Source organism: Marmota flaviventris, chromosome 9 (genome assembly GCF_047511675.1).
Source record: "Marmota flaviventris isolate mMarFla1 chromosome 9, mMarFla1.hap1, whole genome shotgun sequence".
Taxonomy (NCBI): domain Eukaryota; kingdom Metazoa; phylum Chordata; class Mammalia; order Rodentia; family Sciuridae; genus Marmota; species Marmota flaviventris.
This window is the reverse complement of record NC_092506.1, coordinates 66636133-66663266: the sequence shown is the minus strand read 5'-3', so window position 1 is coordinate 66663266 and position 27134 is coordinate 66636133. Positions and strand designations below refer to the sequence as shown.

Sequence of the window (27134 nt, the reverse complement as noted above, 5' to 3'; positions counted from 1 at the left end):
TCCTCATAGTTCCATTTGAGGGAACGTGAGGGTTTCTGTTGCGCTCTTCTCTCAACCTCAAGTTGTAGAATTAAATCTTAGCTCTGATATCTAGTTTGTGTCCATATTTCCTTTTGGTTGCTAATAATAAACCAAGTCCTGGTATGTTAGGAACAGAGGGGGTGTGATAGATGTAACCTAAAGTATAAGGTTCACTAGCTGGAGTCAAGGTGGGAATATTCAGGCACCCAGTTGGCTGTCGGGGAGTTCAAGTTCCATCTCATTTGTAGCATTAACCTCCATCCCCCTGCAGAGTAGCCAGGAGGAGGCTTTAGTAAGTGGACAACTGTTGGGCAATAGGTGGGCCTTGGTTCTTCAACCAAAGGCTCCCAAAGAGTTTCTAACATCCATTCTCACCATTGAAGGAAAAAACAACAGAAACAGGAAGGAATTGTAGGTAGTAAACACAGGCTTCCATTATCTTGGACACATCACGAGGGAATAAGACATACAGGAGGTTTCGAGAAGTCAGGAAGGAAGGCCTGAGGCTGGTGAGGGGAACTTGCCCTCACTCACACAGCTGATTGCTGCTGGCTCTGGTGCTGAGGTCCAACATCAAGCTCCCATGACCACAGTTTTTTGCTGCTCAAACCAGACAAGAGGCAGGTGGAGGTGTGCCCATGGCATGCGAGCTGATTGAGAAGAAGGCCACCTCTCCTCACCCAATATTACTACCTCTGTGCAGCAGTTCCACAAAGCAGTTGTCCTTCTCCAGGGGGTTTACCTGTGTGGCATTTCAGAAGAGAAAAGCCAAAGACAACAAATGTAGCCTGATTTCGCAGGCATTAATCCTAGATTCCAGAGGACTTGAGTATCGGCTCTAATCACCTTTCACCCTCTCAGAGCCAAGCTAATGATTCATTTCTGATCAAGCGTAGTGAACAGACAAAATGGACATTCTAGTGGTTCCCCAAGGCCTGTGTGGTTTCCTGACTCCCGTGTCTCCTCCGTGAAGGAGCATCATTGTCCTTCTTCCTTCTGCACATGCCCTTTGTATTTCCAGCAACCCTTGGTTCCACATCCATAGAACTCACCAGCTCAACACGTGTCCAGAGAGTACACTAAGGATACATTAAACTGTGCATCCCAAAACTGGTGGAAGGAAAAACACGTTATTCAAAATGAATTTTCCTACACAGGCCCACTGCTATGATAGAAAAACAAAAGCTGGAAAAGAAAATGACCCCCATTTTCCAAACATAGCACACACCCAACTATGAAAATCAGTTACTCATAGGCAGCTGAATTTTTAATTCAGAGCCAAGCAGATCTAAAGGTACACCTTCCACTAATTGAAAGCATCTGCTGTGTGAGTGTGAGCACAGGGGGTAGAAACTCCCACACACTAATTGGGAACACGCAAAGTATTTATCCAGTAAAGTTCACACTTTTCCCAAGCCAGAGTGTCACTTCTGCCCTAGAGTTAAGCGTAGAGATATCTGGTCAGTGGAGACTCATTATGTATGGGATCCCAAAGGATCTCAAGTTGCTGAAATCCCTCCAAACAGAAGAAAAACTATGTATTTAAACATTTCATCAAAAGAAAATATTACCCAAATTGCCTCCCTTCCATTTGTTATTGCCATCTGAAAATTATTTCACACCTTTTATGTCTTCTAAAATTCTGCTTTCTCTGATACCAACAACTCAGGGGGAGTTTGGTAGCATGCAGGTGTCCATTCTGTCACATGCAGCAGCCAGCACTATGCTTAGTCTCAGAAAATGTATTTCCTCACTTTTTCACTCTGAGGCTTTGGAGGCAGATGACAAGCAGGTTTGTATCTTGCAGACTTCATAAATCAGAATCTAGAACATGTGTAACGTTTATCTGTGGTTGATCATGTTAAAAATGCAACTGATAACTAAAGTGATCTTATTAAGAGACATATTTTATACCTTTGGGTTTGAGAAGGATCGAACCATACAATTTTGGATCTGGGAGGGATCTGGAAGAGCATCTAGTTGAATTCTTTCAGCGATAGCAATAAACATTTACTGAGAACCTTTAGTATACCAGGGTAAACACATAAATGAATAAGCCCAGTTTCTATCCTCAAGCAGTTCAGCCAACAAAGTCAACTATATGGTACTTAATAGGGGTGATAAAAAGAGTTCTGTGCATAGCTCAGCTTGTTTAAGCTGCCAGGAAGACCTTTCAAAGGAGATGGCATTTGAATTGGATTTGGAAGAAGGAATAGAGGTTGCCAATCAGAGATGTGTGGGAGGAGCAAGTGAAATGAAAGATCAAGAAAGATCTTCGTCAAGAAAGATCCAGTGATATAGCCCCAGACTCAAATTTTTTTTTTTTTTTTTTTGTACCTACTATTGAATTCAGGAGTACTTAACCACACTGAGTGACATTTCAGCATTTTTTTTTGAGACAAGTTCTCACTAAGTTGCTTAGGTTCTTGCTAAACTGCTGAGGCTGGCCTTGAACTTGCAATTCTCTTGCCTCAGCCTCCTGAGTCACTGGGATCATAGACATGTGCCACTGCACCCGGCTAACATTCTTATTTTCAAAAAGGACATTCAAGCAGGCCAGTCTCAGCAACTTAGCAAGGATCTAAGCAACTTAATGAGACCCTGCCTCAAAATTAAAACTAAAAAGGGCTGGAGATGTAGTTCAATAGGAAAGCCCCCCTGCGTTCAATCCCAGTACTGTGGGGAAAAAATGAAAACAAAACACACTATTCAAAATGAAACTTCTGAATGGTTTTGTAAAAACAAGAAGCCACTACCCATTTAAACATCCAGGAACATAGACTCTTTCAGCCAAAGCTGGTGGAGAGCAGATAGGCATAGGACCCTACCTGTAAGCCTCGCACTGGCAGAACCCAGACCACTCGCCCTGAAATGAGGCCACAATTGGGTTGGATCTCATGTTCTTGTTCACTCCATTGAATGAAATTTCCCACTCATAAAAGGAACCACACATTTGGACTATTTTTCTGAACTTTTGAAATCTTTTCCAAATTGCTCCTGGAAGATCTTGGGGAAAGGCCTTTCTTAAAAGTGTGACAGTGCTATAAATGCCCCCTCTGCCACCTATCCATCACCATGCCATCCTTCAAGCCCATTCTTCTGGCTGATTTGGAGGCTGGATGGGGCTGATTTTGCCCCCGTTCCAGCTGCCACTGCCCTGCCCTTAACGCGCTGCCCCATTTAAAATCTTGATGCCTCTTCTCCACAGTCATCTCTTAATTAATGATGGACTCTTGGAATTTTAGAACAGAAATTATCTCTTCCATCACCTTCATCTTACAGATGAGAAAGCTGAGGCCCAGAGAGTGGAAGGAAGCCAATTTAGGTCACAGAGCATGGCCCTAGAAGTACGGACCCCACACCAGGTTTCCTTACCTCCGGGTGGAGCTTTTCCTCTGCCCCATGCTGCTGCCCGGGCTGTTTAGTTAGGCTGCACATTTCTTACAGGCAGACTTGTGTCAGATGAACCAACATCTCCTTGAACAAAGGCCTCAGTCTTGGCATCGTGGCTGATCATTGTGACCAGAGACAGCAGTTTGAATCCTTAGCTCCATCTGCCTGACCAACCTTTTCCTCTGCTTTCAAATTCCACTCTCCTGAACCACTCAATGACCTCAGGGAAGTCACTGCCCTTCCTCCAGGTCTCAGTTTCTTTCTCTGTTAAATAAAAGCACTGGGGTGGATGGTCTCTTGGAATCCTTCCAGCTCTGATAGTCCTAGAATCATCTACCCTTCTAGAGGTTCCCTTGCTGCCTTCAGGACCAGCCTCATTGTCCCACGTGCCTTCTCTGTACATCCCCCTGGTGTCTGATGTGCAGTAAGTTCCCTCATGGCCCAGATGGCCTTGTATCAGGGAAGGAGACCAGGCTTGGAGTCCAGGAGCCTGATTTCAAATCCTGTCTAGGTGATTTAGCATCTATGGCTGTCAGCAGGTCACTTCATCTCTCTCAGCTGTTTTTTTTTTTTATTTTTCAAGTAAGATATGAATAACAATACATAGGGACTTGTCAGACTTGGTGCAATGAGACAGATTTGTAGAAATATGTGGCACAAAGAAGGTGTTCTGTATACAGTTGCTTCTTTGCTTTGTTCTGCATCCAGCTCATTGAGAAATGAGCTGTTCCAAATAAGCAGATTCTCAATAATAGGTTTACTAACTAGAGCTACAGAACATTGCCTAATTTTATATTAAAATCTTTCTGCGATTAATTCTGTGTTTCCTTTGTATATCACACAGAGGTATATGCCAAAGATATTAGGAAGAGTTAGGAAAAGTAACATTCCTACAAAAGGTAGGCATGATAGGTTCTGGGGACACAAAAGAGAATAGGGAGGAAAATGTCTGTGCCTTTTGAAGAAGCTCAAATTTTTCCATCTGGCCCAGTGGGGGACCTTTGAAGGGTTTTAAGCAGGAGAGTGGCAGGATTAGGTTTATCTCAGGGAGATCACTCAGGTTGCCAGGGGAATAAAGCAGGGTAAGGGGCAAGAGGAGAGCTGAAAGGCCACAGTGATGGGTGGTGGGGATCTGGGTGGATAGATGGAAAATCACAGGAAGAAAAAGAGATTTGCAAATTCCCAGCAGCTTTATGGAAAAATAAACGAGTGGAATATCAGCCTACCATAGGGATAATATAAAACACTGAAAAGCATACTCACCCAGGAACCCCACTCCCAAACTGACCGCCGCTCACAGGCTAAACCGTTTTCTCCCAATGGCTTTCAGATAAAGACCTTCTAATGCATTTGTTGAGTCAAAGTTGATTCATAAAAACTTGGTTCAGGGAGACATTTTTCAGAACACAATGTGAATTGAGGTGTACCTCAATAAGGTGACTGGACACAAATTGCTCAAGTACATGGGTCTTGGGTGACCTGAGGCATGCTTCTGGGCTCTTATCTGGTTTCAATTTACCTCCTCTTTTCTCCCTCCAGAATCAGTGGACAACTGCCCCAGCAACTGCTATGGCAATGGTGACTGCATCTCGGGGACCTGCCACTGCTTCCTGGGGTTTCTAGGCCCCGACTGTGGCAGAGGTGAGCACTGTGGTGGGGCTCTTGGTTTCTGCTCCCAAGACCCTTTGGGAAGCTCAGGTTCCACTTCTCAGACAAACTGCAGAACTCCAGGACACACCTCACGGTGTGCCCAAGAAAGGTTCCCTAGGGTCATTCTTCAGAAACCCTTCAATGGAATCCTGTCCACCATTGTTATCCACTGTGGGCTACGAGAGTGGTCAGGAAGGGAGGGACTGTACAGGGCAGCCACAGTGAATTTAGTGTCCCTTGTAGGAGCAGGCAGAGTAGCAGTGGGGGTTCTTTTACAAAGCTCATTTCCCCTTTAGAGGAGTGATCAGCTCTTCCCAAGCATCTTTGAAGTTTCTCTTCACACGAGTGTGATTTCTCTCAGGCCTGTGGATGGGGAGCCTGGGAAGCGGCTCCGTTCAGACCTTCTGACAGCGCAGGGAGAATCTTAGTTGAGACCACCAGGGAAGGACCTGGGAGGCCAAGCTTCTCCTCTCCACACGGCCCTGCTGTTGCCTGATATTTAAGCACATGCGGTGCTGACAAAAACCACTACTGAGAGAGTTTTAAAGGCTACCCACAACCTGCCTTGTGCTTTTGGTCTTCATTTCTGTCCTGGAAGAATGAACAGGGAAAATGCCAAAGGAGGCCTGTAGTCCTGAGGATTTGGTCCTCCCCTTGGGAAGCTGAAACGGCCTCCTCTGCTGTTTTTCCACCACTTCACTCATACAGCAGCCATTGGCTTCACACCCATTTGGGATTTGGTCCTTTGCTGGTCACTGTGTTTACAACATGAAACAAGGCCCAGCCCTGGGAGCTCCCAGTCTGTCCTGGGAGTTAGACAAGCAAATGGACAACGGCAAAGCAGCACCGTAATAAGTAAAACATGACAGCAAGGTTAAAGCGGACCGTCTCTGCTTGGAAGAGAGAAGGATCAGCTCAGGAGGGGTTTCCAGACAAGGCAGCATTGGACCCAAGTTCTGAGGCTGATGGAGTTGTTTATGAGTGGAAATCAGAGATGGTTTCCCAGGCTCAGGGAACATGGCTCAGCAAATACTATGCCACGATGTCACTTTGAGGGTTCTGCTTATTTTAGCTAATGTGAAATAGACTCCATTTGAGGCAGCAGAGCTGGCAGCCCCAGGAAGCACAGTCATTACCTGCTGAGTGCTTTAAAAGGGAAAGGAGTCAGGTGGGGCCAGGGGAAGGTAGTACAGAGAGAGATGAGTCATTCCTCCTAACAAGAATTACTGTCTCATCCCATATGCACTTAAAGTTTAAGAGTCATGTATAAAACAGCCTTACTGTATCTTGGTAAGACTGGCAAGTACTTATAGCACAATGCAATATAATTTATTTTTATATAGTGTCCTTTGTAGAGATGATCACAAAACCCTTTACGCTAAGAGACAGAATGGAAAGATAATACTTTAAAGAGCCAAGTTGGGCCCAGCTCTTCTCTCAAGGGGGCAGTGGTGTGTGGGACTGGAGTGGAGGCCTAAAAGACAAGGGAAGCAGGGGTTTGCTGGGTTAAAGACAGCAGTAAGTGGTGTTGCAGATGAGGTGTGGGGAAGGGAAAATGGAGTGCTATTAGAAGGAGAGCATTGGAGGAGAGATTCAGGCTAGCAAGGGGCCCAGCCACTGCCTTTTCCAGGGAGAACAAGAAGCAGACTGCAGCTTCCTGTCTGAGCTTCCCAGCAGCCCCCAGACCACACCAGCTATAGGAAAGGGATGGAGAAAGCCTCACTCAGTGGGCAGCAGCACTGGGGGCCCTGCACCTCGTGCTTTCACCTACAATTCCAGATGTGTTTAACCTGGAGAGAAATAAAGCAAAAGAAACGTGACGGGCACATGTCTGCCCATCAGATGTGTGGCAAAATTGGGAATGCTGAACGATGACTCATGCCAGGCTTCTGGCACTGTCTCCCCAGCCTCCTGCCCTGTGCTCTGTAGCGGAAATGGCCAGTACATGAAGGGCAGGTGCCTGTGCCACAGCGGCTGGAAGGGTGCCGAGTGCGATGTGCCCACCAACCAGTGTATCGACGTGGCCTGCAGCAACCATGGCACCTGCATCATGGGCACCTGCATCTGCAACCCTGGTTACAAGGGCGAGAGCTGCGAGGAAGGTAGGACATGCCAGTGGCAGCTGTAGTTCTGTCCTCTGAAATAGAGGCCAGTACACAGTGCTAAGAGGAAGCCTCCCAACATCCCTGTGACCTCTGCCCTTGATGCTAGAAGTCCACCAGCATCTGTAATGGTCCACAAAGGGGACGCGGGCTGTCACTTACTGCCCATTTATCATATCAAGGTTCTGTGCTAGAAGCGTCCTAACACCTAATGTCAAACCCCGTTAGGAGTTTGCTCGACTGTTCAGTGGCAGAACTGGGTTTGGCCCAGTCATTCTGGCTCTACAGCCCAAGTTCTTTCCACTTCCCTCTAAGCTCATCTGCTCTTTCCTATCTCCATTTCTCAAGTCAATTTCTACCACAGACTTCACACTCTGTCTGCCTTTATCATACTCCTATATGTGTGTGTTACTGTGTGCATGCATGTGTTCACATATGACTCGTTGGTGCTCATGAGCATGCCTTTCTCCTTCATAAAGCAAATGTGTGGCTAAGTAAATCAAAGATGGATTTAACAATGACATTTAGATTTTTTCTGGAAAATCTAACTGAGTGAGCCGGATGAATATTTTTGTTTTATAAATGAAGAAACTGAGACCCAGGGAAGGGCAGTGACCTTCCCATGATCAAAATCTGACCAATGGATTCAGCCCAGGTCTTCTCCTTTGGATTTCCAGACAATAGGAGGAGTCTCACTCACAAGCAACATGAAGGAGCTTTTATGACTGCATATTCTAAAATCACATATATGTTTGAGTCTGGCTCTGTACTGGCTTGCCTCTGTTCCTTCATCTATAAAATGGGAATACCTTCCTCAGAGGGCCATTGTGAAGATCGAATTAAATGACCCATGAAAACCACTTAGCTCAGGGTCTGACACATAGTAAATGCTCCATAAATGTGGCTTTTTATTGTTAGGATTATCCTGGGGACAAATGAAGCGCAGTTCCTGTTTTACCCACTCATTTCACCCAAGGTCTTTTGAGACAGAGGGACTTTGCCATTTGCAGTTAATGAACGATGCTGTGCACTGTGGTTATCACCTGTTCACCACCATGTAGCACCCTGGCCCCTTCCCCTGCCCATGCCAGAGACTCCAAGGAGAGCTGGCCTTCTAAACCCATTTGGTATTTGACAGAGAAGCTCCTCATAGGGCATTATTTTCTCTTAAAAGAAAGAGAGTACTAACAGGCCATTCTCCAAAGATAGGGTACAGGAAAGGATTGAAACAGGTTTCATGCACCCCCACTTCCCCAAGAAGGGCTGGGCATTCATCAGTGGGGGTGACTGGGGCTGTTTGGGAGGAGGCACCAGCCCCTAGAACAAAGTAAGCTGGCTTTCTTAGCCGGAGAATTAGGGACCTTCCTCTGCTCTCCCTTTCCTTTTGGACACTTGAGGTGGACACCCTGAGAAGGAACAGGAGACACAAAGGAGATTCCACCCCTATCCCCATCTGCATAATGTGAGCTCAGGAGGGGACCGTGTCTATCCCCAGAAAAGCTGTACTAGACGGTGCCTCAGAGCCGCAGGGTTATTTACAAAGAGAAAAATGTTGTTCAGAACTTTGATTTACGTTATCTATTTGAAAAGAAATGCTTTTACTCCTGCTTTCTCTTCTGAAGAGGCCCATCTGGGACTGATTCCCTTTATTATTTCTTTCTCTGGCGAGGCGTCATTACATAGTCCTGTGTTTATAATAGGGTTTTCTTGGGCCTTCCTCCTCCTCCTCCCCCTCCTCCCCCAGCTCTGTGCTAACTGTGTTTATAAAACATCAGCTAACAAGCTTACTTTTTTTCCTCTCTCTTCCTTCTTCTGAAGTTTATTGCCCCATATTTTTTAAAGCTTGAACTGAGCCAGCAGGACGCTTGGAAGGGGTGGGGGAGGGGCAGAAGAGAACAAACTTAGATCTTTTGCAGTGAAAAGCGAGACGCTGAGTTCTTGGTCCTGAAGGTGTCTAATTGCTTGTGTGGTCACTGGAGCATGGAATATTTGGGGGAATGGGTTGTGTCTGCAGCCTAGTCATGCAGGCCTCATCATTTCATTAATGGGCTAAGCTTCTGCTAGGAATCCTGGATCAAATGGCAAGCTCTACAGTGGGAAGGGGAAAATAATGTAACTGTGAATATGCCTTCTAAGAAGAAACTAAGTCAGCCCCTTGTAAACCAAGTCAGCCCACCTCCCTATGAGTGTTACCCTCTCCTCCATCCTGTGCTCCCACCCCTGGCCTGCTGGTTCTTCCCAGGTCATGCACAGCTCCCCGTGAAGTACCTAATGCTCAGATGTTGTCCCAGCATGGTGGGAGGAAGGCAGCTTTGGCTCCATACTGGGGTTGCTACCACCCCAAAGGCCCAGGAAGGGGCAGATCTAGTCTTCCCATGACCTCTGTGGCAGAGCATCATTGTGGCATAGATAATGGCCCTCAGTTTAGGATCAACAGAGCACAGGGACAGCATCCATCCTGCTGGACCACTGCCAGTCCGTCAAGGATCCCTGGAGCTGCTCCCTTCCGGCCTTGCAAGCCTCTTTCTAACCCTCCTCTTGCCCTACACTCGCTTTACCCAGTTGACCTGCAGAGAGGAAGGCCTCTCCTCAGTTCCTCCTGGTCTTTGTTCTCTGCCGAGAGCGTGGGATTCACTTTGCTGGTTCCTGGGTCCCTTCAGACTCATTGCAACAGGGGAAGAACAGGACTGTGATGCCAAGAGCCTCCTGCTACACTGGACACCCTCTTGGCCTGCTCTCTAACAGTGTAGATTTATAGGTTCCACCTGGAGGGTGCCCTGGGATTCTCAGAGGCCACTTGAACCGGAAGCTGAGGTCCAGCACTCACAGAATGGGAAATACCTTTATAGGCCTTGGGGTAGGAATTGCTGAGTTGTTTCCTGTCAAATTGGAAAACTCTCTGGATCTAGGGAATTATCAGAGTAACCTAATGGGCCAGAATAATCCTTCTGAGGTTCTGAGATCTGAGGCAGGTCATGAGAATTTATCACTGTTATTATTTCATTATTTTTAATTACCAGGAACTCCAACAGGTCATATTTTAACCATTACTAAATGGTGTCCAGAGACTGCAAGGGAAGAGGGTCTTTGCTTTCATTTAGCTTTATTAATTCTCCACATTGCCTATTTCTTTCATGTTTTGTTTTCAATTCTATTTTTAAACCACTTCCTGCATTTATGTAGGTATATATGCAGTATGCAGTTTTGAAATGAGTAAGATTGTAACAGAAAATAGCAAGAGGCCTAGACCTTGAAAGAATGATTCCAGTGGAAATTCCTGTGTACTACAGTGTGATCTTGGGCAAGCTATTTAGCTTCTCTGTGCTTCAGCAGTTTATAGCTACTTAGTTTATACAATTCCTTTCAAGTCCTCAATGTCATTTGGACCTTACAGCAACCTAAGAGGTATATTTTTACCATACCTGCTTTTAGTTGGGAAGATCAGAGCAGGTATGTCCCTTGATCATGGACATAGAACCAGTTCATTTTTCACCTAATCCTTGACTCTTAGTCCTCAGAGGCCAGATGCATGATTCTTTCCTTTGAAGTGTAGGACTTCCTCAGGAGCTCCTGGAAGGAGGAAGTGAGTACTGGAAACCCTCTAATCTCCAGCAGCTCTATGTTGGGTCCCTACCAGGACACATGTCCTCTCTGTCACAAAATTAATAGAATCCCCTTCCTCTCTAGAGCAAAAGGCAGACCTAACAACTTTTTATGGGCCAACGTCCTTTATCAATTCTGTCTTCACTCTGCTACCTTTTGTACTCTCCACCTGAACTGGAGCCACAGAGGTCAATTCTCTAACCCTTCTGCTTTCTCTATGCAGTGATTTGTGGAAGATCAGGGTCTCTTTTGATTTTGGTAGAGCCCTTAATAGAAATATCATTGGCTTCAGAAACAGAAAGACATACCTTCAAATTCTTTTCTGAATGTGGAGAAATTGGAATCCTTGAACATTATTGGGAGAAATCTAAAATATTAGAATTACTGTAGAAAACGGTGTGTTGGTTCCTCAAAAAATTAAAAATCGAATTACCATATGATCCAGGAATTTCTCTTCTGGGGATATGCTCAAACAAAATGAAAGCAGGAACTCAAAGAGATCCCTGATCCCACGTGTTCATGGCCTATTATTCGCAGGGGCTAAAAGGTGGAAGCAACCCACATGGATGAATTGATAAACCAAATGTAGCACATATAGGGCGATGGAATATTATAAGCCTTAAAAAGCAAAGAAATTCAGACACACACCGCAACAGTGGTGAACCTCAACAACATATCAAGTGAAATAAATCAATAAAAGATAAATACCATATGATATCACTTGCATGAGATACCTGGCGTAGCCAAATTCAGAGACAGAAAGTAGCATGGTGGTTGCCAGGGGCTGAGGGAAAAGAGAAATATGGATTTGTTTAATGAGTACAGAGCTTCTTTTTTATGAGATAAAAAATGTTCTGGAGATGGCTGGTGGTTAGTAGTTGCAGAACAATGTGAATGTCCTTAATTCCACTGAACTGCACACTTAACAATGATTAAAGTGGTAAGTCTAGTCTTATATTTTGCCACAATTTTAAAAAATGGGGAAAAATGTATCTTTGGCAGGATTTAGCTATGTGACCTAACATAAATTAGTTACCCCTCTGAGCCTGTTTTCCTCATGTGTTCCTTATTGGGTTGAGAGAACTGAATCTGATAGTGTAGATAAAGCACTTAATATAGTGCAGACACAAAGCAGGTGACCCACAATACTAGTCTTCCTTCCCCTTCCCCTTTTCTGCATCTGTCTCTTGAAACCCCTTGCCTTAGGGCCCCTGCCTTTTAGGGGCTGCTGGCTGGGAGCTGTAGCTTTCTAGCTCATCCACCACAGAGGAGAAGCTACGCAAAGTCAGCATTTGTAATCCTAAATACTCAAATCAAATGTTCACCTTCAGGCAAGTCCCAAGAATTTGGGGGAGATGATGAAATCAAATGGGATTTAGTTGCAAAATAAATTATTGTTTATAATTAAGGAATCTATTTTAATTTCATGCTCACATAAATAAAATTGCATTAGAAAGTAGTAAACAGCAAAATTTTGTTGTACAGAATTATTGAGAACCTCATATATGCTGAGTAGTATTCTAGGAGGTGAGAATCAGAAATGAACAAAGCAAAATCTTGTTTTCTATCCTTGCAATTATTATGGACAATGCGGGGTGGGGGAGTCACTGGGTGCTATGTTGATGCTTGATATGGGATTATACTCGGTCCACCTCCTAAACCAAGAGGTAGAATTTGTGTACAAACTTCACAGTTGAGGAAACAGCCTCGAAGAGGTAAATGGTCCATCACTGAGAGTTGGGGACCCAGGTCTACCCTTTGCTAAAGTGCTGCTCTTTACCACAAGAGGCATCCCCACGGGACATGGTGTCCTTCTAGCTGTGCGTTTGCTGACAGAACCCTCAATCTTGCTGCAAGATGCTTATTTGTGTCCCCTCTCCTCCTCATCACAGTGGACTGCATGGACCCCACGTGTTCAGGCCGTGGTGTCTGCGTGAGAGGCGAGTGCCACTGCTCTGTGGGATGGGGAGGCACCAACTGCGAGACACCCAGGGCCACCTGCTTGGACCAGTGCTCAGGCCATGGGACCTTCCTCCCAGACACCGGGCTTTGCAGCTGTGACCCAAGCTGGACTGGACATGACTGTTCTATCGGTAAATGTGGGAAGAAGGGGCGCAGGGTGTGGGTGGAGGGAGGGGCTTCCCACTATGATATGTTACCCATTCAGTTCTGATCAGTGGCGTAACCCTGCTCTCAGTCACCTAACAAGGGGTTCCCTATGTCCCCAAATACTTTTCTTCTTCCCCTGATCCTTCGTCTTCAGTACCTCTTCTCTTAGATGGGCAGAAGTTTCAAAAATCACAACTGTTTCTTCCATAGAGGTGAATTTGAGATTCAAAACAGCATTCTTTATCAACATTAGCAATAGTACCTGTAATTCTAGATATGTTTCTTAGAGATCCCTCTCTCACATAGGACTATTGTCCCTGGGCAAGGCTGTGGGAAAGTTCCTAGGCAAGAGCCATGAGACAGGGGTAAGAGTGGCCCCTGCCCCAGCTGCCACACACTTTGGTTTCACTCATTTCCCATAATAAAGTATAAGCTCATAGTGGATTTTAGGGTTCTCTGTGATCTGGCCCACACCTGCCTTTGGTCAGATGCTTAACTAGATGGTAGGTTCCGTGGGTGCAGCAAACATGCCTGTTCATGACTAAGCCCTGGGACTCAGCACGGGCCATACCCTTTCATCAAAAATACTGATAAATGAATGAATGATTTAAGCCAGGATTGAATGTGCTCTTGATTGCAGTTTCTGGCTCCCCACAGAATTTATACATGTCAAGTTCAAAGGGTAATACTGTTGGCATCCTTCTGTTATAAGTGCTGTGATTTATAGACTCTTCAAAGAGGATTAAGTAAGAACATACATGATTCACTTACCGTAGTATTGGTACATAATAGGTTGAGTCCACATCCAATATCACACTTAACCCACATAAAATCCCTGTGAGAAAGGAATCCCCATCCCTATTTAACCAATTTACATGACACTTTAACCAGTGAATACTTATTGAGCACCTATTTGTGCCCCAGGTACTTTTCTAGTCAGAGAAGATAAAGATCCTAGGACATCCCTACCTTCTCAGAGCTTGCATTCTGGGAATAGTAGAGGGGAGACCACAAACAAACAAAGAAAGAAAAATAAAGTGATAAAGAAGCTCAGGCTCAGAGAATTTTTAAGTAATCCTGCCCCAGGACACTCAGCTAGAGAGTGATAGCATCTCCAACTAGGCTCTTCTGCTCTAAATCACCTTCCTCACCACTCCACACTGTTAAAACAATGTGAGGCTTAAATTAGCTCATTATGGTGTGGATTAAGAGTTCTGGTTGTTATCAAGAAAGATGGCTGAGACCTTTGGTGTTCACACCTTTGGAATACTTTGAATCGCCTTTCCCCACTGAACGGAGAACTGACATTCAGTAACAGTCTAAATTGGACTTTTATCCTTGTTTGCAAAGCTCACATAAAGACATGATTGTGAGCACAGATGTGCAGAGTCTCAGGAATAATTCCTTTTATATAGCTCTGTTTATGGCAATATAATAAATGATCCTCTTAAAGCTACGCTGGCTTGTATAGTTCATTATATGGCCACAAAGCTAATTTATGATAGGTCTATAACTGTGACTTGCACCGTTAATCCCTAATGAAATTCCACAGTTTTGGAGGAGGCAGGTATAACTTTGGGTGATATTTTGAAGTATTCTTTAATTTAGTCCTGTGAAAGGAGACGACAGAACCATTGGAGGGACTCTGAGTAGAACTGTTGAATTATTTGAATTGAATTGTTTCTCAATCCTGAGTACTGCCCTCCCCATAGCTGATAACAAACCTTTGGCTCATGTGAAGGCAGAGAACCCTGTGGGGAGAAGAGGCCCTGAGTCAGACAGACCCAGGTTCAAATCCCAGCCCTACTACTTCATAGTTGTAACTTTGGGAAAGTCACTTTACCCCTCAAAGCTAAAAAATGGAGATAACTATAGTATCTACCTTCCAGGGTCACTGTGACAATTATTCAAGACAATGCAAAGGAGAGTTGAGCATGCTACTCAGCCCATGATGTGGGCTCCATAAATGTTATCTATTTTTATGATCTTGATTAACACAGCCATCAGTGGAAGCACTGGATATTAACAAAAACATTTGATAATATGAAGTAAGATAAGACATGCCTTTCAGAAATGCAAATTATAATTTTTCAGTCTCCAATCTGTAACTGACTAAATGGTGTCATGATTGTTTCAAGGCCAGGAATTTAAAGGACAGCTTCAAGTTATTGACCCCCTTCACCGTAGTAGTTAAATTTGGGGTTTTGTTGAGTGACTGATAGCATACAACAAACTACGACACACAGAAACACACTCCACAACCACACCACCATGGCCATGTGAGGAAGGATGGCAGGTGTGGTATCATCCACGCTGGGAAGCTCCGTGACTTGCCAAAGGCATGCTGGTGAGTGAGGAAAGGGAGTCAGACCCAGTCCAGGGCTCTAAGTCAAGCCTGCTTCCTGTCACCCAGTTGGAAGGATAATGAGAGCATTTCAAGTGTTCTCCTCTTATCTCAACCACCTAGGCATCACCTACTTTTGGGTCCAACCCTAGTTCTTCCTCTGTGTGGCATTGGTAGGCTTAACTTCTCTTGACTTTAGTTTCCGTATCTGAAAAATGGAGATAATAGCACCGATCTCAGCAATTATGTGATTGTTAAATTACATCATTTTTGTACACACATAGAATAGTGTCTGCCATGTAATATGCACTTTTATATCTCTTTCTACCTCCATTCCAAGAACATTTTCACCAAGTGGAAGGTATTTTAAAACTAGTGAGTCTTTGCAATGAAGCCAAGCAAGAGCTGCCTCATTGTCTGGATGCAAGGGCAGCCAAGAGACCATCTTTATGTTCAAAGAGGTACTAATGGAGCAGGCTCAGGTTTCATTTCAGAAGACTTGCTCCCCACTCCTTGAGCATCTTCAGTAGGAATCTTACCCTCTCCAACCCTCAGTTTCTTCCCACTTACCTTATAAAACTGTTGTGGGGATTGGGAGAGAAAATACAGGTGAAATGGCTACCCCAGTACCTCACACAGCTCAGACACTGGACAAGCGGAAACTCTATTCATGTTATTTATGCTGTGTGCTGTCTGGCATGCCCAGAACTTTCATCAGGAACTGCACACCAGCAGACATGTCCTAAGTGGTCCTCCCAACATCAGGGTCCACTGTGGGTTGGCAAAGCTAGACAGACTCCTACCGGCCACCACCCACTAGGAAGGAGGACTGTCTCTTCCCTGAGATGAGTGTCTTGCTGCTGTTCGGCACCAGGAACAGGATTTGATGAAGGCAGCTTAAATCAACATGCCCTGTGTTCCACAGCCAGCCTGTAATGAAATGTGAGCTGACAAGTTCCTCAGCACTTTGGTGAGGTTTGTGGAAACAGTGAAGGCAGATTTTATGCAGTGTTTACTTGGGTCCCTGGTTCCTGGCAGCCTGGTTTCCAGTCTCATCTCAGAAACTGTTCCTTAAATCCAGCCTGTTCATATGGTCCTCCACCCTGACAGGCAGCATGAGATAATTGTGAACAGATTCCTGTGACCCAGAAGATGCTGTATCCCACCCATCAGCCCCAGGGCACCTCTGTCCTTGACTTTGGGCCCTAAGGGAATCTGCTTCCCAAATCATTTGAGATGATGAGGACAGCAGGGAAGGTGACCGTGCTGTCATGTAGATAGGAAAGGTTGGAGAGGGGAAATGACTTGCCCAAATGATTGGCTTACAGCTGCAGAGTTGAATCCAGGGCAGACCTTTGCCTCAATCCTCAGCTCTTACCTCAAACCCTTTCCATCCAAGGAGGCTTCCTTATCTCTTCTTCCTGATAAGCCACAGGATGGAGTGCTAATTAAAGAGCCACCTATTTCTTTGTGCTCACCACATACCAGCCCTGAACTATGTGTTTTACAATCATTATCCTGGTTAAGATTTCTAAGAGCCCTGTGAAGGTAATGTCACTAGCATTCTCATTTTCTAAATGAAGAAACTTGAAGCTCAAAAGGAGTGTTACTTTCTAGCACCTACCCCACCTTGTTAGTAAGTGGCTGAGTCCAGATTCAAACCAGATGTGGCTCCAAGGTCTTTCCTAAGTGTGTTAATCGGCTTTCTGTCACTGTGACAAAATACCTGAGATAATCAAAAAGAGGAAAGGTTTGTTTGGTCTCATAGTTTTATTGATTCCAGTCCATGGTCAGTTGGTCCCATCACATTGGGCCTTGTAGCATGGCAATATGTCATGGTGGGAGCACATGGTAGAGAAAACTGCTCACCTCATTGGTGGCCACGAAATGAAAGAGAAAAAAAGAGGAATGGCTGGGGTCCCAATACAATTTCAAGGGCATGCATCCAATGACCTGTCTTCCACTAGGCCCCACCTCCTACAGGGTCAGATACTTCCCAGTAATGCCAAGGGCTGGGGATCCAACCTTCAACACATGGCCTTTGGGAGACATTCAAGACCCAGACTGCAGTGCTGACATCACGGTGATCTGAGCAGTCGTGTCCCTCTAGAACTGAGCTGTAAGCTCCATGAGGTCAGAGTCTGTCCACATCCTGAGCACAGGGCCAGACATGCATTAGATTCTCAGTGACTATTGCATGAATGACCCAAGACCTAACCAGTGAATGGGCAAAAAGAGGAAAGAGAGCCCATTGGGAACACAGAAAAGGGAGGTGTTGCAATTGAAACTCTGCCTGGGAAGATTCAGCACACCACTAGACAGACAGCTGTCCTCTCTCAGGACCCCCTCCCCCACACCAAGAACCCTTCCTTGCCACCCCACACACTCTTCGGGAAAACCAAGCCTCTGGCTCCTTCTCTGCCACTTTCCAAACCTCACTTCTATTAGTCTCAATTGCAGTGCCAGCCAGCCAGAGCTCCTCCTGGACTAGCACCACACCACTGCCCCTCCTTCACCCCAGGGAGCAGCCTGCTGGGCTGGATGCATCATCAGCCTGTGCTTCAAGGCACAGCTCAGCAGCTCTCAGCTCCACCTACCCCAAGGGCTATGGTTGGCCATTCTCCCCCTTGGCACAGGGGGAAAGGGAGCAAATTTAACCTCTTTGAGATGGTCCTTAGAATTGGAAGCCTACCTGTCCTTCAGAACCTAATGGCTTCTAAAGAAGATTGCAGGCTCTGTGACATTCTCCAGGGTACCATTTGAAAGGCTAGTCCTTAGACTTATCATTTGCTCCTCCATAGGTTCATTTTTGGGGGGGGTCTTTATTCCCACCCTCTCTCATTGCCTCTGTTCTCAGCTTCATAAATTCATTCCTAATTTCCTCTGCTCTGAGTCTTGTCTCCCATAAATGGCTTTTATTTGAAAGGAGCCTCTCACTACATTTTATTCCTTTGGGTTGCTGGCGCACAGAAGCAGTGCATGGCAGAGAGCCTGCCTGTAAAATGCTCTTGCTGGTGGTTTATGATTCTTATCATTTCATTGCACTTGAGTTTCATGGAATAACAGGTGGAGATGTTTTAGAGATACAGTGGCATTGGTTTGGAGGTAGCATGTGCCCTCAGTAAGAATTGCATGAGATTTGGAGTAGGACCAGGCTAGATTGTCAAGACTCAGCTGATCTGTGGAGTATAGCTAATGATACCTGCCTTGCAGGGCTGTTTTCCAAATTAGCTTTAATATGTATGCATAAAATGCTTAGCATGGTGGCTGGCATTCAGTAAGCACTCACTAAATGAAGTATGAGTGTATATATTTTTCAGAATGCATGATTAGGTCTAAATTAGCCAAACAGTGTGAGATTCTAACAAATTTGAGCTTGAGGGCAGTTTACAGAGTGAAGGTTCAGAGCCAGAGACCTGGATCTGAGTCAATGTTAAAGAATTTGTTTTCTCTTTCAGAGGCTCAGTGTCCTTGTTGCTTCTGAGTCTTTCTACCATCTCCTTCCCCCAGCCCCCAACACTGGTCCTTGATTCTAGACCAAGAGTCATTAATATGCTGACACATTTACCCCAAACAACTAGGTCAGTGGCCCACAGCACAAGGGCCACACTGTATTAGCAGCAGCTTTCTCTCAGGACAGTGAGTTTCCTGAACTCAGTGCCAGCAGAGTTCAGCCCCCTCAGAGAGAGACCTGGAGTAGTTCCAGACTTGCACATACCCCCACAGCTATGCACATTTGTTTCACGCAATCACTGAGCCTTTCTGGCCTCCTGTAGGTGCTGAGCACTGTTCAAGCCACCAAGGATCAGAGAGCCCCACAGTCTGTTCATGAAGTGGAATGCCCAAGCTCGAAGCCTGGTGTGCATACAGTAGTGATTAGGAGCCTGGGAGAGGAATCTGGGGAGGTCCTCACTAAGGAGACACGGGAGCCACACTGTGAAAGGGAACTGAAGGGATGCTTATTGGTGGCAAGGAGAGCAGGGCATTGCAGGCTGAGGGACAGCATGTGCAGAAGCAAGAGAGCCCTATGAGTATGCCATCTGTTGATAAAGACATACCTCATCTGACTAGAAAGTAGGAGCCCTGGGTCAGGAGCAGGAAATCAGGTCAGAATATAGGCAGTGCAAATCACGGAGCCCACCCAAATGCCTTAATAAATAAGACTCTTAAATTCACAGCTTTTTCAGTGAACATTGACTATTTCCCTCCCAGATTCTCCATCAGGGCTCTCTCTTTGGCTCTTTCAGCTCAGCCTCTGGTGTAGGCTCTACCTTAACTTAGGGAGATATTCCAGAATTCAAACTCATATCCTCTGAGTTTTCAGTTCCATCTCTATTACTCTCTTTCTCTACCAAAAAGAAAAGTGAAACCTCAAAAATGATAACAATAATGATTAGATGGATAGGGATCTGAACAGCTCTGTTATTAAATTAATTCACAATTGACAGCAAAATGAACCAAATGCTTAAAAAATAAATAAATAAACTGAAAGTAGCAGCAGGGTTAAAAAAAATTAAAGCTCTAAACATAGCCGTTGAATTAATGCTAACTTTTGAGAACGGTAATTCAATTTTATTTACTAGGCAAAATATAATTACATTTAAATTTGAGGGAACAGAATTTAATTCTTATTAATGACAGAAAGACTGAGTGAGATGCTTTAATGCCAGAGAAATTGTCTTATGTTCATGGATGGGAGAGAAAATTAGATTCAGCGTTGAGCATTCTCCCCTGTTACAAGTCTCATTTGTGTAGCCGGAATTGTTCCATCTCTGAGAAGCACCACGTTCTCAGCCCAGAAAGCACAGCACCGACATCCAATTAAACATCAAAAGGAAACGATCAGGCTGGGCTATTTCTGTATAGGTATGGTACAGGACAGGAATCTCAAGGTTAGAATTTCACCCAAGAAATAATATCCAGTGAGACTTGACATTTCCTGTGCCCCTTCCCAGCAGCAAGTGACAGCCTAAAAACCAAAGTTCAGAATAATAAATATCTGAGACATTAACGCTGCCATGTGAGGGAAGGGGAGTGCTGGAGGGAGGCAGGAAGAGCTCTCCAGTTGTCTGAAATGTAGCGTAGACGTTTAGACACAATGAGATGGTCAGTTCCTAGCATTTAATCAAACACTGGAAAATTGGGCCCAGACAGGCATACTGCTAAGTACTGCCAGAGTTAAAGGTTGATAAACCAGGAGCTGGCAGCTTTTTAATTTAGTGGAATTTCCCCCGACAGCCCTGGAACATTTTCTATCAGAACTGGAGCTCTTCAGTATGTAAATATAAGTCCTCCTGAAATTGGGCTTCAGAATCAGGTCTCTGTTTAGATGTCCAAGCTGATACTTATATTCTCTCTCTCTCTACTTGTCTTCTGGATCAAACTACTGTTATGATAACTTGTAATTTTAAAAAATAACTGTTCCTTGAAAGGAAATTTTGCATTGTACAGAACTCCTTCATATATATGCATCAGAATTTATTCAAACAACAAATACATAAGCCTCTGACATGGCAGGGAGTGTTGTTCCCAAGAAATCAGGGTCTAGAGAATTTGGGTGACTTTCCCAAAAACACTTTGGGGAATCAAGAGTTCAAATCCAGGCTTCTCTGGGTTCATAGTATATTCCTTGCACAACTCTGTCACTGGCTGCTACCAAGGTTCACACTGAACCTGGCAGTGAATTAGGGTATCAGGTGTACTGGGTACCACTTCATGAAGTAACACTGCCAGGAATCATGCAAATGGAGTCATGACCCTGGTGTGCTTCATAGTCCTCCCAGAGTTCAGGAAACAGACTAGTTACTCTCAACTGGGGTGATCCAGGTGGCTTCTTGGAGGACATGGGACTTCTGATGGGTGTTGGAAGTTGGCTATGAGTAGGCAACTCATAGGGAGGAAGCAAGCACTTTGCAGCAAAGACTTGCAACATGTACAGAGCTGAGACAGATCAAGGTCATCTCCTGGGAATTTTTATTAGTGCAGTGTGGCTTATCTTAGCATATCTATGGCAGTTGTGCGGGGGGAAGAGCTAAGGAAAACTAACAGGTATCGGAGGCTGAATGACATAAAAGAGTTTAGGTTTATCTGTCAGTGGAGGTCCAACTTGGCAGTTTGGTCTTAGAAAGTTTACTCTAACATCAGCATGCAGTTTAGATGCCTGGAGACATCCTGGTGCAAGTGTCCAGGAAAGAGTTAGATAGATGAGCTCATAGCTGGGTGGAGAAATGGGCCTTTTACCAAAGGATATCAGGTCAGAGATCTTTGGGAAGAGGACATTGTCTACCTTCATTTCACCCATTTGGACCCTTTAAGTGAGTTGGGTTCCACCTGTGGCCAAGGATGCACATCCCAGTCATGTTCTTTGGCTCCTTTGCTCACCAGGCCTTTCCTGGCTTGTTATCCTGCAGAGTCAGACCCTGTTTGGAGGTCTCCTCCCAGTTTGTTTGAAGTCCTCTAATCAGGAAGCCTGATACCCTCCAATTAAGATGAATAACAGGTTTACTGCTTCTTGAGATAGGTACTTTGTAAAGGCTTAAAATTCTAGTCCTGGAGGAATAGGTGTGGAGACCTGCTCTGCACCAACGCACTGGAATTCACTTTTCTGCCTGGTTTGAAAGCTCTCTAAGCTCCTTGAATGAGGTGAAAGGCCATGTGCTTCCCAAGGCTCATTAGCTTTGTGCCATCTCCATCTGCAGAACAGAGCCATGACTTGGAGCAGCGCTGGCTCTCGGGTGATAGGAGGGGAAGTTGAAAAGCACAAGAGAGTGGCTTGGGTTTGGCCTCAATGTCTAGAGGACACTAATTACAGTAAGGAAGTCAGACTCAGGCTGTTTTTCTGCACCTTCTTCCTTGTCTTTCTAAAACCTGCACTGGAACTAAAAAACTATTGGCCTAAGTTAGTGAAGGAAGGATCAGGGGGTGTCCTACTCGAGAGAATTCTGGCCTGTTCAAAATACAAACTTCTTTAGGAGAGAAAATTAACATACAATCAGCCTACTGCTCACTGGTGTGGTGACCAGCTTTGTGCTCATTTACATGCATGGGAAGACTTGAGTTCCTTGTGGCTAGGAGTAATTTCATATCATCTCTGCATTCCCAGCCTGCATCTAGGGATATCTGACACATAGTAGGTGCACACACTCTCAATAGATAGATATGTAGATATATAGAGATATATACATAATAACTCAGACCTTGGAAGTAACACAGCCCCGTATTAGTAACACAGCATTTATCTGTGACCTTGAGAGTCACAGAGGAGCAACTGGAGCCAGCCATCCATCAGGGCCTCTACTTCTACTGCTGACTACCTCTGTGATAGTGCTGGGGGTTGAACCAAAGGTCTCATGCATGTTAGGCAAATGTTCTACCACTCAGCTATACCCCAGCCCTTTTTATATTTTGTTTATTCTGAGACAGTCTTGCTAAGTTGCCCAGGCTGGTCTCAAATTTGTGATTCTGCCTCAGCCTTCCAAGGAGTTGGTATTACAAGTGTGCACCACTGTGCCAGGTTTCTCAATACACTGTAAAATCAATTTTAAAATTATGGTACCTGGGGTACTATTGTCACCATTTTACAGATGACATAGATGAGGCACAAAGGTGGGCAGCATTTGTCTCACGTTGCAGAAGTAGCAGATCAGACTCTTGAACCCAGCTTGCCTGACTCCAAGGCCTTTGCTCTGTGCAAAGTCACAGAACATTGAGTAATCACATGGCATACTCCTCCCCCTATCACTGGAATTTGGAACCACATAGATACATGTGTGAGCCTCACTGGGGAGTGCAGAGAATAATTTGTGATAGCAGGATCCTGGAGGCAACACAGATAGACTAATAATCCTGAGAAAGAATGATCTGCATAGAAGTCTTTGTGAAGGTGAACCCCTTGTGGCTGAGATAAGGCTTCAGGGAGGAGATGTTATTGTAGCCAGAACTGGAAGCACATTTAGACTTGAACATGTGAAGATGAAGCAGAGGAGGGCCTAGACCATGGAAACTGCACATGCAGAAGCACAGAGGAGGGGCCAAAAATACATAAATGTCTCTTGTAGCCATTGCCTAGTTGGTACCCTACAGGACTGTTTTTATAAGGTAGCTAGCAAGTTCTTTCTCAAGTACTGACATGTGTGTCACTGTGTGGCATAGAACAAGGCACTTCCTCTTCTGGGTCCTAGTTTTGCTGTCTAACATTGCTCCACGCACAAAACCTACTCTTCTAAGTTCTCATCTTTTTTACTTTTGGTCCTATAACCAAATAACAGAGATCTCCTGACCCATCTCTGATCTTACGGTTAGGCTTCTGATCTTGGCTAAGCCACATCCCATCATGCTCAGGATCTGTAACCTTTCCTGGGCCCTCCCAAATGCAGTTCTTCTCATACTTCAAGAGCCCTCACTCTTGGTCCCCAAATGGGCTATTTCAGTGTCTACAGCTATTCACCAGGCCACTGCTCACAGATATTCCTTCCTCCTACCTCACTGAGAACATTGAGAGCATTAGTCAAATACTTTCCTGTTATCATGGATGGTTCCCTACACAGCCCATGCCCACATGTCTCTCTGCCTGTGTTCCCTTCCCCAGGGGATGAACTGCCCTGTAAGCCTGTCTTGACAATTATGCTTTGGGTCCAGTGTTTGCCAACTTGTTAAGAGGCATCTCAGTGGAACATCATCCCTTGCTTTCCCCATATCTTCAAACCCTCCCTTCCCTGGCTCTTTCCAGCATATAAACATGAAATAGTTGCCATATAATAGATGTTTACTCTGTTAAAGATGTATGTGACACTAGACACATTGCATAATATTTATTTAACCTGCACGTGAGCCTAATATTTGATATCTATATACTATTTTGCAGATAAGAAAGCTGAGGCACAGAGAGATGAAGTAACTTGCTCAGGTCACATGTTGGATAGATGGATGGATGGATGGATGGATGGATGGATGGATGGATGGATGGATGGATGGATGTTTAGTTAAATGGCCTGGTGACTGGATAACCAGTTAGATGATCAGGCAGTTAGGTGGAGGGACAGACAGATGGACAGATAAACAGAGAAACAAAGAAAAGGAGAAGTTCTTAATCCAATAGAAATTCAGTTGTGGTGAGGAAGCAGACTCAGACTCTGATTTTAGAAATTATGTAGTCTAACTGTGGCAATGATCTAATATACAATTAACAGTCAGGGAACCACTGTCAGATTACATCAGGTTTTACCTCAACCTGATCCCACAATTCACAAACCAAAAATCTGTATTAGTATAATCACCTTTTATTCTAGCTAAGTACCTTTGAGCATTTCTCCAAGCAGTCTCCTTGACTCCAGTACAGGAGCGTAAGTAGCCTTACAGGACTGCTATGAAGCAGTAATGAGGTAACATTTCTGTGCCATCAACAACAGTTCTGCGACATTGTGGAAATTTCATTGCTTTCTTATTTTTGCCTTAAGTGCTAGGTAGATTGACTTGAATTTTAAGACTACCAGGATTTTAGAAAAATCCCTCAAGTGGGCAGTAACTCAGATGAACTAGTGATAAAACAGAAAATCCAAGCAGAATTCATCTTAAATTGTCAAACTCGCTATTAAAATTTCTTAAGGTCACTCTCCAAATCTCAGTTCCTAAGCAAAATAGAAATATTTGACTTATCAAAGTTGACTTACAAACAGACTTCCCAAGAGGTCACATGGGGCCCAGACTCTGTTCCCACATCCCCAGAATTTTAAAAACATCTTCATCTGCATACATTCCTTGTTCAGCAGAAAGTGTGCAGAACCATGGGTGGGGTCCCTACCACTCCCTATTTGTGGCAATTTTTGAGCATCTTTCCAAGTAGAAAAAAATGTATGGGAAAATTATGTGTAAGTCTCTCCCTTTAGGGGAAAGACACAGCTTCCCCTACCAGCTATTTAATGAACAGGATTGTAAAATAAGTCCAGACAAATTAAAACATAGCCATGATAGGTCCCAGGCTTCATCTGGGCTTGTATGTGGATTAGAGTTTAATAAGAGAAGCCCGGGGCAGCTTCTCCCTTACGTATACACTTTGGGGCATAATTACCAATAGCCAAACCTTAGATGTTTTCTTTGCCCTCTTCACCTCTTCCTCATATGTTCACCTCCCTCAAGGAAAGACAACAGGTGCAGTTTGGGCATTGGCACAAAGGAAAATGTTTCTGAGGATAAGGACTAAGACCTTTTACAATCACAACTCAGATTGAAGATGAGTGTCTAAGAAGGTTAAGTGCAAAGAAGTCTGAGCCTTTATATGAATATATTTGACAAAATAACTTGTGTGCACTATGACAGTGAGTCAAGCCAACCATCATACACTTCTTTCATGGAACTTTTTTCCCAATTATTTATTCTTTCAACAAATGTCTGTAGAAAGCCGTGCTGTGCCATGCCTGGTGCTAGTGCTCAGGAAACCAAGATGGATAAAAGCTAGACTCTGCTGTCAGATGGGATTCTAGTCTAGAAAAAAGATACACAAGTGAAATGAGAAAGAGATTGCCTGGGCAAGGGAAAGTGCTTGGGTTTGACTTCCTACAAGAGAAGAGTTAATGTGTCAGGCATGGTGGCATGCACCTATAATCCCATCATCTAAGGAGAATGAGACAGGGGGATCATGAGTTCAAAGCCAGCCTCAGAAACTTAGTAAGGCCCTGAGCAACTCAGTGAGATCCTTTCTCTAAATAAAATACAATAAGGCTGGGGATGTGGCTCAGTGGTTAAGTGCCCTGGTTCAATCCCTGGTATCCCCCCACTCCTACCTCCTCCCACCCCCGCCCCCCCAAAAAAAAAGAAAGAAGGAAGGAAAAATAAAAGAGCTAATGTGATCTTGAGTCTAATTGGCTCATCTCCAAGACGCTGTTATAGTTCAGGCAAGGAATGAGAAATTTAGGACAGTTGGAGATTATCACCTGATTTCAAGAAAAATATCATCCTACAAATACAAATGGCTTCTACCTAGCTTTTAATAGTCTTGACTAATGGTGCCAGCCATGTGACCAGAACAAGAGCTTCATACCCAAATATTGAGGTTACTATTAGAAAAGCAAATATTTGGCTCATCCGGAAGCTGATCCTTTGTTAGAGAGCATGGAGCTCTGCTGATACAGTATGTCTTAGGCTTCATCAACCAGTCATATATGCAATATAGTTTACATAAAGCTTCTTACACATACCTCTTCCTTTAATTATCACTATCCACCCTATAGGAGGGAGATAATTATTACTCTCTCAATTTAAGGAGTGAAGAATTATAGCTCAGAGAGATTAAGTAATTTTCCCAAGAACCCATAGCAGGGAAACTAGGGAGTCAGTCTACCCTACAGCCTGTATACTCCCTACTACCTCCACAGATACCTGCCAGGCCCCAGACCTTCAGCATTCAATCAGAAAGCTTGGATTTTGATCATATGAAAGTCAGCCGGCAATTATCAAATGTTCTTGTATTGGATGTGTTTCCAAAGTCAGAATTCGCATCTGATCTTCAGCCTTCAATCTAGCCTACTTATCACTGCTTCTCATTTCCATTTTTTATAAAAACGTGTCTGTGAAATTTATTATATTCTGATCACACACCAGGTACTAGGCTAGACTCTTCACTTTGGCTCACACTTGCTCATGTAGTTCGGTAGATTTAGGTCATGTTCATCTGTCATGTCAGACCTAAACTCCTTAAGGTCGTCCCCACTTGTATCCTCAGTGCCAAGCAAGTCCTGCAACAACCCTCTAGAGTGAGCCATGTCGTCTCAGTTTACAAAGAAGGAAACATGAGACTTAGGAACTGCAACCCAAATTTCACCAAGGCCCATTTCTATGATGTAAAAGGCATATGAGCTGTCAAAGCACATTCTGTAACATCATCCTGTTTGGATCTCACCAACTACTCTGTGAAGTTA

The 27134-nt window shown here is 44.5% G+C and overlaps 1 protein-coding gene across 13 annotated transcripts in view; it reads left to right on the top strand.

Annotated features, from left to right (window-relative positions):
* Tenm4 (teneurin transmembrane protein 4) overlaps window positions 1-27134 on the top strand; it is a 753505-nt gene that overhangs the window by 609939 nt on the left and 116432 nt on the right. For all 13 annotated transcript variants that reach the window (XM_071616542.1, XM_071616552.1, XM_071616550.1 and 10 more), the window contains 3 exons: window positions 4954-5055; window positions 6972-7166; window positions 12662-12862. In XM_071616542.1, the coding sequence (XP_071472643.1) occupies window positions 4954-5055; window positions 6972-7166; window positions 12662-12862 (498 nt within the window). The remainder of the gene's footprint in view (window positions 1-4953; window positions 5056-6971; window positions 7167-12661; window positions 12863-27134) is intronic.